At 43.9% G+C, this 15770-nt stretch overlaps 1 protein-coding gene across 1 annotated transcript in view; it reads right to left on the reverse strand.

The window, feature by feature from the left end:
• Positions 1-3064: 3064 nt before the first annotated feature.
• Positions 3065-15770, reverse strand: part of LOC146058914 (myosin-binding protein H-like) — a 144221-nt gene continuing 131515 nt past the window's right edge. Inside the window, exons 9-11 of the mRNA XM_083171115.1 lie at positions 9554-9740; positions 5732-5763; positions 3065-3147 (exon numbers count right to left, since the gene is read on the reverse strand). Of these exons, the coding sequence (XP_083027241.1) occupies positions 5753-5763; positions 9554-9740 (198 nt within the window). The 3' untranslated portion in view covers positions 3065-3147; positions 5732-5752. The remainder of the gene's footprint in view (positions 3148-5731; positions 5764-9553; positions 9741-15770) is intronic.

Consider the following 15770-nt stretch of genomic DNA (forward strand, 5'->3'; position numbering starts at 1 on the left):
AATAAAATATATTTGTGTATATTTCATGTGTTTGATGTGTTTATTCAACATAAATACTTCAAGTTACATAATAGAAATATAAAAATATTCTGACATACGGAATAATTCATGATCCAAAATGCAGTACAAATTTGTTTGGAAAATGGACAAAACCAGGTGCACTGCAGGTGGGGCAGATGTAACATGTGTGACACAGCTTAACTCTTCCCCCACTTCCTGGACCTAACCATCCCTGCTAGTGCCTGAACCTAACCCCCATACCCCTCCGCCGAAACATGACCATCCCACCTTGCAGCCCAACCTACCCCCTTCTAGTAAGTGCCTCATCATAACCTGCCCCCTCCCCACAGCCTAATCCTAACCATCTTCCCACCCCCTACAGTCTAAACCAGCCCCCCCCACTAATGCCTAAACCTACCCTGTCTGCATGTTACATGTCGACATTCGGGATGCCATCAAAACCATTCAATGTCCCAGTGCCCATGTTTTTAAGGCAGTCAAGATGCCAACTATGGTATATTGAATGCTGGCATCCTGACCGTTGGGATGCTGACTGCATCCTGTTTGAAAAACGATAAGCAGAAAAGTGCCCTTATAATTTTGTAATACGTCTGAATGATTTTCCGTATATGCCCGGCCGCCTAGCGCCCCCCCCCCCCCCCCCTCGCAGCGTGTCCCCATGCACTGGCTGAAAATGGATGTTTAACATAAACATTCATTTACATGCTGCGGGTAACACCCACATCTTTCGATGGTCTCAGACCATTGAGAGATGTGGAAGGGGCACGCATATAAAAGTGACTTTCAAGTCACTTACATATGCATGCATATATTGGGCGGGATGTATCAACATACATCGCCGCCCTTCGCACGGCAGCCGCCGCGATGCTACCGCATATGTACTAACATATGCGGCCACCTTCCCGTCACCTCCCGGCGGCTGCCAGCGTCCCCCTGCGTCTCCTCCTCCCCCCTGAAGCCGGATGTCCTCCCGGCTGTCACACCAGGGGGAGGAGGAGGTTAAAGGAGGACGGGAGGGGGGGGGCGGCGCGCGTACGGCGTACGGCGGGCGGCGAAAGAAGCCCATAGGCTTCTATAGGGTATCGCCACCCTCTGGGTGGCGAAACCCTGGCCAGCGAAAACGGGGCGAACCGGTGATGATACATAGGAAAATGCGATAAAACGGGGGTTTTACCGCATTTTCCCTTTAGTACATCCCGCCCTTGGACAGATATGGGAGGGCAGCTAACATCTGGTGATGTCAGCTGCCCGCCTCTCGCACCCGTGTCACTGCCTCATTAGCATGAGAATGCCCAGCGTTCTCATGGGAACGCCCATGAAATGCTGGGCATTCCCATATGCTAATGGGGCTGCCCGGCACCCCACGCCCCTCTCCACCCGATGTACTGGGAGCGGGCATCCGGCGAACAGACTGTTCACTGTGGGTGCACGCACCATGCGTCTGCACATAAATGTGTCTGCGCAGGCACTAACCATCAGTCCGGATGTGAATGAATATGAGTAACCCCCATTTTGAGAATTATTACAATTAAAAGAGACAGGGCTCACTGCTCTTTGATAGGCAACCCCACCTCCCGGCCCAAACCTCTTTGCCCCCTTTCCATGTTACCCTCCCATTCAATAAAATGCAAAACACAGTCATATATGTTGGACACATACTGACCTAAGAGAATATGAAGGGTTCCCTATATACAGTACTTATATACTCCTTTTGCCGCCATTAGCTGGCAGCCTGTTGTCCTAGGTGCACCGGATGGTCACGCGTTGCCACAACAGAGCCACGGGTAGTGTAGCTACATCTGTATATAGGGAATCCTTATCTTTTCATCCAAAGAGCTTAAATTTTAAATGTAAAAATCAACAGTTTACGGTATGCAGCAGAGGCAAGATGCACGCTCTTGTGTCCTTCCATTCCTCCAGGGCATCAGCAGCATTGCTACAGTATATCCAGCTCTTCCTTGTCTGTTGAGGGTGGTGCTAATTTCTTAGTACTGAATGGACTGTGGGAGGGCAGGGGAAAAGGAGGGAGTGAGCTTCATGAAAGCTGCTGCCTGTACCCAGCCATCCAGCCTGCCTGTGCTCAGCTACACTCATTGGGCAGCCCCACCCCCTTTGGGTCCTGATAAGCTCCGCCCTCTCAAAGAGACCCGGGACTAAATGCACTGCCTGCCGAGGTGACAACAAAGCAGTCAGCAGCAGTGTGTAGCAGGCGCAGCTGACAGGTTTATGTAGTCAATGCAGTACTGCATAATTGTAGTAGCCTGCGGGACATATGGCACCCTGCCCCCCTGGCCAGCCCGCCACTGTTACTTAGTAATGTGTATGGTCCTATACGGGCTCCTGCACCTAGAAATGCCTAAACCTTTAACAAAGAAGCAGTAAGCTCCTGGCTGAGAATAAGTCATATTGTAAAAATGGCCAACAATAACAAAAAAAAAATAGCATAGTTCCCCATTTCTAAATAAATCTTTAAAAACGTCTCCATTATTGAAGTAGGAAACTAAAATATGTCCCCATTTAAGAGAAACAGAAATAATGCCCACATTTTTATCTGGAAAAAATTATGCCGCATACAATAATAAAACATTGTCTTCTTACATCTTTTCCAGTTGTTTTACAAAGTGCTCCTGTGTTAGTGCTTTGAATACTAAGGTGATTATTTTCTTGACTTCAATTTATTTTCATTGACGAAAATGGAAATTATGTAATCAAAGCACATAGTAAAATTTTCTTTCTTCTGTGAAGAAGATGGTTAATACAATCACTTGTGTGTGAAAATATGTCTGTAGAGCATACAGTAGGTTAAAATATTTATGTAAACAAGATTTTGGTTAAATTATATCATTAATTCTCCATTATAAGACAGGTTTTTAGTAGCAAGTAACAGGTCTCTTGCATAAATATTAAAGTGAATGATTTTGTGCAATGGCTTGAAATAAAATTATACAATTACTGTGCCAAATAATTTTAATTATCCAACCTCAAAAGTTACATATCTTCAATGTTATTAACATTGTTACATACCAAGAAATACAACATGGCATTTTTATTATGCAACTAAAATGGCTAACAAAATATACTTAAAGTCTTTGAGATGTGAGAAAATGCTGAAAAGCGACTTCCAACCTAAAATAAATTAAAAGAAAAAAATTATGTCATAGAGATATCATTTTATGGTCACATATCAAATACTTGTTTTCCCATGCTTTGTTAGAAGGCAAATAATATTACAAATTTCACATCAGGATCATAAAATACAAGCAAGAAACAAACACTTTATCCATGACGTAGGAATGCAGTAAATGGTCCTAGGCAGTTTAGCATATGCGATCCTTAGCAATGCAATTACAGAAAGAGGTGCAGATCGCTTCCTTCCTGCATTTGCGATAACTAAAACGGAGATTTGATCACAGTCTGCGATGTTTATCAGCTACTGCAAGCCTGAGGGAGTCTCATCTTATGCAGGCTTGCAGTCTGGGAGCATTGTGAGGCCAAGGAAACTGCACCTGCGATGCAGTCCTTGGCCTTGCCACACCCAGGAAATTATGGCTACACGGCCCTTATTTATTAAATCTTTTGTTTTACAACTTTTCACATCAGCCTGCTGCCCCTCCCACTGCCCAGGGGTGCCAGAGACAGCCCCGGCTCCAGCCCAGGCTGGTGGTGCCCTTGAGGGGGCCTTTATTTAGGGATCCCCACTCCCCTAGGGACCCGCCCAGGGCTGACTGGCCAGGGTTTCCAGGCTTTAGCCAGGGGAACTTGTGGATGTTGAAGCCTGTTGCTAGTTAGAAAAATACAGGGGACCTTATTTTTATCCCGCATCTTTTTGTAACCAGGACCTGTCTAAGAGCCTGGTGTCGGTTGCTGAAATACAGGGGGACCCCTGTTTTTTCTTTGAGTTGAATTCACAGATGAATTCAGCAGTATGAATGACGATCAGATACAACTCTATGACTGAGTTCTTCAATGGCGTGCTCCAGTGGTGGTTTTTAGCTATGGGCTGCAGGACTGCAGACCCCCCCTCCCCCCAAGTAAAATTGACCACTGTAGTGCAGCCAGATGCAATCTGTCAGACTGCACTGGCTTTACTGTGACTGGCAGTGACTTCCAATTGGAAGTCAGACCTGCCACTCACCCAAGGTAGTCCCTTTAGAAGGTGTTCCCTCCTTCTGGGGCTGCATTTTTAGCTTTTATTCAGCAGCCCATAGAACCAGGGGCATGCACATGTGCAATGCCTAGGTTGGTACTGCACATGTGCCGTTTCTAGTGCCTGAGTTGTCATCTGAGTTGTACACGTGCTGGGGGCGGGAGTTAACTTCGAGAAGGTGGGGGCCAGCACATGTGCAGTAGATTGTTCAGTACTGCGCATGCACTGGTGCCTGCCATCATTCAGACGCCAGGACCACAGCGGAGACAAGGATCCCCAAGGGAGCAGCAGTGGCAGGGGTAACCCGGTAGCAGGAGCAGCAATGCCAGGGGTTGCGTGCTCGTTTCCAGTGATTTAGTATTCATTGCCAGCGATTTTTGGTTGTTACCAGTGGGTTACATGCCCATATCCAGGTTGTTACATGCTAGTTGCCAGGTGCAAAATATATATATATATGCAATGTCCTTCCGTGAGCCATTGATTGTCAGTAAATCAATCAATATGGGCCAGTAGACTTCAGTGAGCTTCTGTGCATGTGCAGCAGAAGTTGTTAGCTAATCCCATCCAATCTGACCTGAGGACCAATCGTGGCAGCCAGCCCTGCATTAGGGTGAGGGGCAGCCACTGAGGAGACAGTGGGACTAGCCAATCAAGAACTGACCCGACGCCCCTGCGGTTCAATTCCCCCCCCCATGTGAATATGGGTAGAGCTGAGTAAGAACACTGTATAATATTGTTGGATGTGATGGGCAGTACCTGTACTTTTCTTTTGTATAAGTTTTAGTAAATCTACCCTATTTTAATACATACTGTACTTACATTTTAATGTCCTGTTTGTGTGAGCATCATAAAGTTTGAATGTCACCCCATATATTCTGATTGTGAGAGGTCTCATAGATGTTCAGACCGGACCCGTTCTAAACGTGTGCAGAACATTTTCGGCAAATGAGCAGTCCACTCACCAAGGGAGATGTATGCAAACTATCGGGTTCTCTAAATGAGGTCCATAACTATTACTCCCTAGATAGATACAGCCTGGTAGCGACAGTTATTTTGGCCAACAAACCCAATTGAATTAAGGTAAACTTAGATGCATTTGATTTCCCAAAAAAAGCACTTCTGCTACAATTTTTTTTTTATATGGTTGTAATTGAGCTTTATAATGTTATCTGGGATAAACCATTAAATGTAGTGCAGCCATGCTTTTTAGGCTGTAAGGGGTTGACTCAATTAGTGGCCTCTTGAAGCTTATCTTCCTGCAATGTTCAATTGTGCATTTGTCAGCCTATTAAGGTAGAAAACAAACTTGGGTTTTAGTCAAATAAATCTAGCATTTTTGGAGGGCTTGTAATTGTAAATGTCTTTGCAGAATTGTAATGGTAATTGTCTTTGCAGAAGAGTACATTGCTACTTAGCCGCTAATTGAATTGCCCATTATATGACCATAGAATTAGGGACTGGAAGAACATTTTTGTAGAAGAAAAAAGATCATCATCATCATCATCATTAGTAGTAATAGTAGTACTATTATTTCCAAAAAGAACAAACACTATTTTGACTTACTTTCTGCTTAAATGTTCATCTTTATTGTGGCACTAAAAAAAAGAAAATATTATATTTAAATTACGTTGCACTTATGCAATATGTTGTTTCCAAGGAATTTTTTTTTATATATTTTCAACATAATGCATGGATATAAAAAAAATAGTTCATAGTAAAATAGATAATAATATGGGAAACAATATAAATTTATATTTAATATACCGGTAAATAAAACTGAACTGTTTGGACAAGTATATGACATAAGCAATGCAAACAACAGCACTGGATAGAAGAAAAAATTATATTCTGTCCTCAAACTTTGGTCTAATTGGTCGTATTCATACCTGATCACAGGACAGGATTGGGTGATTTTGTTTCTGTGCAGGGTAAATACTGGCTGCTTTATTTTTACATAGCAATTTAGATTTAAGTTTGAACACACCCCATCCAAATCTTACTCTTTCTGCGCATGACATTTTTCTTTTTTACAAATAGTACTTTGTAGGCCCCATAGCAAAATACTGATGGGAGGGGCATAGGAGGATGGATGGAGGATTTATTTTAAATAGGTTGGAGTCCCAACATTCAAGACTGCACACCTCAGCTTGGCACTATGAGGGTAAGTCCTACTATACATATATGCTGAGTGTTAGTCTGTGGGACTGTGTTTGGGGCGCTGGGCTCTTTGGGCTGCTGTTGCTGGGCTGCTCCATGGCATCATATCGTATACTTTCAATCACCCCTTTAGTTTGTTTAATATATATGTAGCACCCTTCACATTTATTATTACTTCTTGTCTAGGTAAGTCTTATCACATATAATTTCCCCTATCCCTTTTACTATCACTTTAATTTCACACTAATGTGATGCCATGGGGTGGTTCTGCTGGGCTGGCCTGGGGGGCCCTGTGCCCTGGACCTGTCCCAGAGTAGTGTTAGGGACTTGTCCTATTGAGGTAACCTGGATGCGGTGGACAAGCCCATACTAATGGCCATTACTATGCTAATAACCTCAAATGCAATATAGCAAGATATTAAAAGGTCTAGCATATATATTTAGTGTGCACCTGCAAACTCCTCCTCCTGCTTGCTGCACTACAAGTCTCAGCAGGTAGCACCTCATATGTCCAGGGTGTGCAGTTTAGGGCCCCTCCCCCTATGGACGGGAGGAGGTTATAGACATATAGAGCAACATATGGTATATAGATGGATGGACTGGAGGGGGCATATATGGACAGACGGATGGACGGGAGGGGGCATAGATGGGCAGAACACCACATTGGGGTATAGATCAACAGAACGATGGACAAGAGGGGACATTGCCCAGACAGACGGAGAGATAGGACGGGTCATGGTTGGACAGATTGAAAGTTGCATAGATGGACGGATTGAAGGGAACATAAATGGACAGACATTGCTGGAACCTCTAATTAAAATAGAGGGTACAATGGGTTTGCCTACTGCGCCACCCCCCCCCCCCCAATCCCTAGGACTCATAGCAACTGCATCCCCTGCACCTTCTAGAGCTATGTCCTGGAGCAACAAGGCAGGAAGAGTAAGTGATCATTTATCTGTCTCTAGCCTATATGTCAATGTTGGTTGATAAAAAAAAGGTGGGTAGCGGAACCTACAAAACTTGAACTGGCCCTAATCAAGCTTAAAGCTTTAATAGGTAAACAAAAATGCTACATATGTGTCTATATACATGGTCTACGGTAGGGAAGCCAATCCCGGGGCATTTTTTCAATCCCGGGATTCGGGATTGAAAAATGCCCAATCCCGGGATTCCCGGGATCCCGGGATTGGCTTCCTATACAAAATCCCGCCCCGGCCGCCCGCATATTTACTTACAATTGCGGTGCGGCCGGGCCGGTGGGCGATGGAGCTGGGCATGGAGGAGGATGCAGCCTGGGTGGGTGACTGGCTGGTTCGTCGGGCGATGCTTCGGGGTCCAGTAAGAGGCCAGTGCAGGCAGCCTGGGTGGGTGGGCGGTATCATCAAGGCGGCTGGAGGTCAGCGTGGTGCGCACGGATGAGGCGGCTGTTTGTGTGGCCTGCGCAGCGTGACCTCTGACGCCGTCACGCTGCGCAGAGCCGCGCTGCCCCGGACGGGAGAAGCCAGGCAGCGTCTGAGCACACGCTCAGATGCTGCCCGGCATTAGACTGCGCATGCGCAGTCTAATCCCGAAATCCCGGGATTGGAAACTCCAATCCCGGGATTGAAATCCCGGCGTTTTAGGGGCCAAATCCCGGGATCCCGCCGATCCCGATCCCGTGATTGGCCACCCTAGTCTACGGTCATGCTAACCAGCCTTTATCAGTGCTCCATGCATAGGTGTGCGCACATTGAGTGTTAGGGGTGCAGAGGCACCCCCTAATGCTGTACCCCACCCTTATGAAAACCTCTGCTGCTAAAAATACCAGCAATAGACTTAACCAAAGACTTTTGCTTTTTAGAATGGTATTCCATCTAAAGAAGCGCCAATCAATCAATTATATGTGTGTTTGCATTGTTAATTGAACTAGACCATTGTCATATCACTAAATACCTGCGTCATCCATATATGTTCATGACTGTATTTGCATGTACTGTTACACAGAGTAATTAGAAGATTACAACTGAAATAGGCAGGAGATTATGGTGTGGCTGAGAGACTTTTTATATTGTAGCGAGTGCCAATAGATGACGGAAGACACGCCTTATTGGTGGTGTTAGACTCGCCCAATAGGTGGAGCTATGCACACTCCTTTGACGGTGCACCCCCTAATAAACTGTGCTGCGGACGCCTTTGGCTCCATGTCTTGTGTGACTCAACTGCACCAAGCATCCTTCTGACTCAATGCAGGTGTCTTATTTGCATTAATAAAACTAATGGGAAAGGCAAAACTACATTACTTTGCTAGACTGTAGGGTTACCACCTCATCCCATTAATTCCGGACACATATTAGTGGCTGGCTGACTACAAGATTTAATTTCAGTTAGTTTTAGTTAGTTTGTTTCAGCCACAGAACCTGTGTAATTAATATGTGTCTGGAATTAATGGGATGAGTTGGTAACCCTACTAGACTGCAATGATCAATTTGGTGTGCAACATTTGTACATCAGTATGTGAATGAGTCTGAGGGGGAAATTTACTAAGATGTTAGTTGTATTTCACATGGGATGTTGCTATGGGCACCCAATCAGAAACTACTTCTCATTTTTTTAGTACCTTCTAGAAGATAATAGATATTATCTGATTGGTTGCCCATAGCAACATCCCACGTGAAATACGACTCACATCTTAGTAAATTTCCCCCTGAATCTTTATACAATGGGCCATGATGCAGCGGCCATGGCTTTTGCTCACACCAATTTCTGCCATGCATCATCCGCAACTTTGTATGCATAAATTAAATTGCACGTAAAGTTGCAGTCTAGTGGATGCTTTAAGTGGTGTTTTTCAGCTCCTACAATGTAAATAAGATGAAAACTTTTAAGAAAAAGATGGTATGCGGAGAAGCTCAGTTGTACAAAAAGGTGTCAGCTTAGAAACCTGTCTGTACCTGAGTCACATAAGAATGGTTGTGAAACAGATGGAGAGGACAACTAGCAATCTAGCCCTGATGTCCCATTGAACCCAGTCTCTCTGTACACCTCTACACCTAGCCAAAGTGTTGCACACACTGTGATATTTATCTTAAGCCTGGATATCTGATTCCTCATGTGTGTGTGTGGACTGCCCTCACTTTATGGATCCCATCTGCCCACTGCACATGCACCCTCCCTTGTTAAACAATTATAACACAAATCATGTTGGCTCTTATTCCCCTCTTTTTGAAGCTGATACACAGCTGACCTTACCTTTAACATTAAGTTTGCAATCTACAGTTGCTTCTCCCAGAGGATTGATGGCTTTGCAGGTATACACACCACCATCAAAAGGACCAGGCTTGCGGATTTCAAGTGAACAAACTCCTTCATTTACAAGGTATCGGAATTTTGGGTCTTCTCTGATTACCATTTGATTTTTCATCCATACTATTTTAGGCTGTAATGCAAATATGCTTATTAAAACATTGCATTAGAATACCTTGCAATTTTGTTAATAAAACATGTACAGTATTTATTTTTCAAATATTACATTTTTACCAAAGCTTTTAAATGATGCATTTAAAAAATAATTGATGTCAATTGAGAATCACCATGTTTTAGTTTTCATACTTATGTTACGTATTCAACAACCAATATATTCATATTAAAAGGTAAGTCCCCTACTGATCAATATAGAGATATACAGATGGCACTCAACCTTTATCTTCCAATACAAAATTATGTATTCAATAAGTTACTCTATATATAATTATTGTGTACAGGCTACTTTTTAGAATGTTAATACAGGTTAAGTAACCCTTATCCGAAATGGTTGGAACCAGGAGCATTTTGGATATGGGATCATTTCCGAATCAGGCATCCCCGACGTTCATTCTGAGAAGCATCCCAGGTCCTAATGTATTGCAAGGGTGACGACATTATGTCATCGGCGCACCCACGCAATGCTTTTTTGGGACTGGGAATGCCTCTGAAGATTGATGCCAGGGGAGCAGCTGAGTATGAAAAACGGTACCCGGAGGATATTCAAAAACAACTGCCCCCCCCAAAAAAAGGTGGGATATTTCGATCCGATATTTTTATATACTGATGAGGGATACCCAACCTGTAATAGTTTTGAGCATACAACAAAATGCATGTTAAAAACGGGAAGAGTGTAAACAGTTTCAGTTTTCTACTTTTAAGCATTACATTCCTGTTTAGGCAAAGGATGCACAGCTGGATCTTATCCTAATGGGTGCATATAACTCAAGGTTAGAGCTACGTGCTTACTTTAGGATTTTTCACACACTTTTATACTGGCGATAGACATTGATATTTGGTAATCAATCTCATAACTATAGGCCTTGTACGGAGTAATACTGAGGTGGAAATTAGACATAGTGAGCGCACAAACAGATTTCATCGTTGTGGCTCATGTTTAATGTGCAAGACGGTGAAAAGTAAAGAGAGAAAACTTACACATTTTAACGTTAAGGGTAAAGACTATAAGATTTGCAACTTTATAACATGCCATTCTAAGAACATTATCTATGTATTGGAATGTTCATGTGGGATGTTTTATGTGGGGAGAACGTCCAGACAACTAAAAGTGCGTATGGCGGAACACGTCTACAACATAAGGAAGGGACTATTGACCCATACAGTGCCAGCACATTTCAAAACCCACCATGAGTCGAAAGAAATCAATATTGTGAACTTTTGGGGTATCCAACAAATTACATCAAGGTGGAAAAACTAGAGATATCGAGAAAAGACTTGCACAAAATGAAATGCGGTGGATTCACCGTCTGGGCACTCTTGTTCCAAAGGGCCTCAACTGTGACTTCGAGCTTAAGCACTTTCTTACGCAAATCTCTGTGTGTTTTTATTGTTTTTTGAAAATGACACTTTTATTCTCTCTCCTTTTTTGCACTTTCTCTGGTTCATGTACTGGTTGGGTGGGTGCAACCTGAGTGACATGGATGCTTGTCAAACGTCGGTGTCCTCGGGGATGCATACAATCAGTCAGTGAAATATGATCTTTGTAAGCACTTTTGTGGTTCATCCATACGTTTTTAATTAAACTATTTTATAGTTATTAAAGAGTTATTTTTATATATTTATATATATATATATATTTTTATTGGATATCTATTTTTATATATTTATGAGGTATTAATCCCATTATTTACATTAAGAACCACAAACCTGCACTTTATATTGATGTAAACATGATTTACACGCTATTGAATGATTGCATTCTATACCTAGATGGCTTAGTGCTCTATATCAAGCACTTTTGAATTGGTGGAACGCAAAAACCCGGAACTTCCAGGTATTTGGAACGCACCGCCATCTTGGAAATCGGAATGCGCATGTGCAATCAGCGGCAGGTGCCGCATATGAACGGAAATTATCAGGCTTATAAATACATGCCTGTGAACGAATCCTAGACATGCCATTGAAAAAGGTGACTACCGAAACGCGTTTGGCGCTAACTACCGTGGACCCCTTAGCTGGACTGCCTGGATGTTCCCTTCTGTTTCCAGAGCCTGACCTTTCCGGAGGGTCAGTGAATTGAGTACCATCATCTCCAGGGACAGATCGGCAGCACCTGGTTCCAGTTTTGCCTTTGGGATACCACTTATGCTTTTTTACTTGTCTTCTATATGTGAGTGTATTTTAGATTAAAAGGTGTTTGTTATCAATTGATCTGCACTATCGCTTGCTTTCTTTTGATTTTCCATATACCACACTCTGGAAGGAAGATTTTCTGTTGTGCCAGAGGGACATCTTTGAATGTTATATTTATATTATACAGCTGGCTTGTGAGTGCACACCTGCATTTATATATCGCTTCATTTGCAAAACAGTCTGCACTTAATTTTGTTGTGTTCTTTTTTGGGCAAAATGCTGGCTATGTGAGCTGCATAAAGCCAAGTCTCTTTATACAGAATACTCACACGTCGATTTGAAAACTGAGATACTCCTTAAAGGGACAGTATTCTTTTATTGTGTGTGTTTTTTCACATGGTGTTATTGGGGAGCGTTTTACTGACTGTGTACTTACTTCCTCTATTCTGTGCAGGGTTCTGACAAAATCGCCAGTCAGGATCAGGTCTATTTTTTTTTTTGATGTTTAGACCATTTTTTTTGGCGATTTCCAAATTCGCATCTCATTAAATATGCGAATTGTATATTTTTCAATGGGGAAAACATCTGGATACGAATTCCGGAGTTAAAAAAAAAATCGCACTTTCAAAAAAAAATCGCACTTTCGCATCTCATTAATTATGCGAATTCTGGAAAAAGTGCGAAAACGGCCGTTTTTGCGATAAAAATCGCCAAAAACCCAACATCGACCTCTAATAAATGTCACCCTATATATCTTGTGGGATCTAGAATGTACATCAAGCTGATAATCTGAAAACTCGGTACTTATGTAATATCTGGGCTCCCGTTTTTCTTATGAGACCGCGTCCCCTCGCCACGCTTCGGGCATGGTGGCTCGCTGCGCTCGCCACACTATATAAAATCAACTCCATGCGTAGTTGGATAGTAGGGTTATGAAAAAATGGGGTGCATTTAACATGGGAGCCCAGATAATACATAAGTACCGAAAACTCTAATGGGGAAGTGCCCACAAGAGACTCAGGTTAAAGGATCAATAGTCAATGGGTAACTGGAAGGGGGAGGGGAAATATATATAGACCACATGGAAAGCCTGTTTTTGTCCCTCTGTACTTTGCTCTGTAGGAGACGTCACAGCACTGCCTCTGATTAAAACCCTTCCATGACGAAGCTGCTGCTGCCCTCCACGGGCCTGAGAAGCATGTGATGAATGTGATGCGATTTTTTGTCTTTGGTTTGCTTCTTTGCAAACAAAAAATTGTTTATTCAGTGACCTTGAAGTAAGTAATGAGATCTTTGCCTCAGAGCAGTTAAAAGACCCTCCTCTAATGAGGGCCAGGGCCGGCTCTACCATTAGGCAGCTTTAGGCAGCTGCCTAGGGCGCCAGGATCTGGGGGGGCACCACCAAGTCTGCCTATCAAAAAATCATTGTCTATGAGGATCCTTGTACTTAATGTAGGTGGCTGCTGTGGAACTTCTGAGACCTCACCTCCATACTTTTACTTGAGGCATATGTCACTACTTTGCTGAGCCCTCCTCCTTGTACTCTATTGTGGCTGGCAAAGGGAGGACTCTTGGGAAAGCAGTGGACTTGTCTACCTTCCTGGGGGGCTGGGAGGACCACCAAAATTTTGGAGCCTTCCTGCCATTCTGGAATGTTAGGCAAGTATGCCTTAAGGCAGGGCTGGGCAACACCGGCCCTCCAGATGTTAATGAACTACACATCCCAGGATGCTTTGCATTAGTTTTGCTATGTGGCCATGCTGAAACTGATGCAAGGCATGCTGGGATGTGTAGTTCATAAACATCTGGAGGGCCGGTGTTGCCCAGCCCTACCTTAAGGGGCTGAAAAGTGGGTATTGGTGTCAGCATGGAGGGGGTGCAATAGGCTGAAGTTTTGCCTAGGGTGCTGAGAAGCCTTGCACCGGCCCTGATGAGGGCTAGAGAGAAATCAAAAGTGATTGATGGAAAGCCAGTGGTGTTGGATTAGGCTGGCCTACATGTGACAGACTTATTGTACCAAGTGTTCAAAAAGGGGGCCAGATATTGTGGGAAATTGATCGTTTCTAAGGTGTACAGAACTCAGTCAAATAACTCATGGACATCTAGGAGTAGAGACAATAGTTTCTATAGCCAGGGATAGATGAAGTTGCAAGGGAAAATTGTGCCTCCTGCCATTAGTGCCAGTACAATGCTTCCAAACCATATGATAAAAGTCAGCTTGTTCCATTATCCATTATTGAGGCCACAAATGTAAAAAAATCACTATGGAATTTGTACACATTTGTTAAAGTCTGCCTGAGGCCATCAATACTTAAAGTAATACAATAAACATGGATTTTGCAACAAAATAGCCGGCAATGGCTAACTGGACCTGGTAGCAGGGTGCCATGTGCCCCCCAGGCCAGTACATGTATGCAGCAATAGGGCCGCTTGCAGGACCGGCCCTATAATTACACAAGTATGCAGCTGAGTAAGGTGTGCACTACAGTTCCACTGCCGCTGCACTGCCTGCTCCGTGAATACGGTGGCTCTGCCTCCTAGTATGCAGGTGTAATGAGTGGCTGCCTGCCAATACGTCACTCAGTTCATGATAATGTTGTGCTAGTGCAGGGTAGCGTGGAGCTGGTGGCTGTCGTTCTGCGCAGTAAGCTCATCATGCTGCAGGAGACGTCTTGTTTGGAGTGGGCAGTTGGTTGTAATCATGGGCGTCCAGCCCTGCCGCTGGCTGCTTATACTGAGAGGGGAGTCTTGTAAGTACAAAATTTTCACTGTCTGCTTTCCCAAGTCCCGAGTGGGGAGACAAAATGGTTCCTAATCCCTCATCAAACATGAAGTGCTTATATGTCATGCATGCCTATGCATATAAAGAATGCATTAAGCTGCTGCAAGCATTAAATAAAATAACCTCCAGACCTACCATGCCAATTAAATTTATATGCTGTCACTGTCAGGACTGTGGGGTGAAGGCATTATTGGAGACACTACTATGGGGGCATTATTAAGGGGGGGTTACTATATGGGGGCTGCTATTTAAAAATAAAAAAAATATATATTTTAATATACTACAGGGCTGCCCTTTGTGCCACATCAGTCCAGGGGTGCGCCATGTGTGCCATATAATTCCAGGGGTGCTGTTGTGTGGTGCAAAATTCCAGGGGGGTGCCGTGTGTCATGTATAATTCCAGTTGGTCGTCATGTATAATCCTGCCTCCCTGGCTGTCAGTGTCAGGATGCGCCGTGCGGCTGCTTAGGAGAGCTCTGTGAAGGGGGCAGGGCTTAGCAGGCCCCAAGCAGAGGGGAGACACGGACAAAATTGTCACTGGGTGCAGACAGGCCAGCAGCCTTTGTGCGGCTCACTTCTCCTTCCTTTCCTTCCCTCCCACATGACTCATACAGCTGCTGCCGCCCTGGAAAGAGGCAAGGGGTGTATGCAGCTGCAACCTACAGTAAGCTATTATTTTGTTTGATTTTCAATTTAAATTCTTAAACTGCATATACATTTATAATACGCATGCGCGACTAGGTTTAGCAAATGAAGACTGCTACATTTTCTCTTTGCTGGCTGATCGCAAGATGATTGGCAAGAACTAGACATATGGACATATGGGATGGGGGGGGGGGTTAACCGCCCATTTAGTGGGAGTGTCAGACTGGGCATGTGAGAAAAATGCTGGGTGTGCCTCGGAGGAATGTGACGTCAGAAGCCCAGATGTGCCTGTATTCATGATGGGTGTCTAGTGTAAAAATCTTTTGATGGTGAGCAGCTTCTGACAGGACATGTACATATTCGCTTGTGTGCGAATCTACACCCGTAAACATTAATTTGCAAGGCGGGATTTCACTGGAGCAGAGC

Source organism: Crinia signifera, chromosome 2, assembly GCF_055691185.1.
Source record: "Crinia signifera chromosome 2, ASM5569118v1, whole genome shotgun sequence".
Lineage (NCBI taxonomy): Eukaryota > Metazoa > Chordata > Amphibia > Anura > Myobatrachidae > Crinia > Crinia signifera.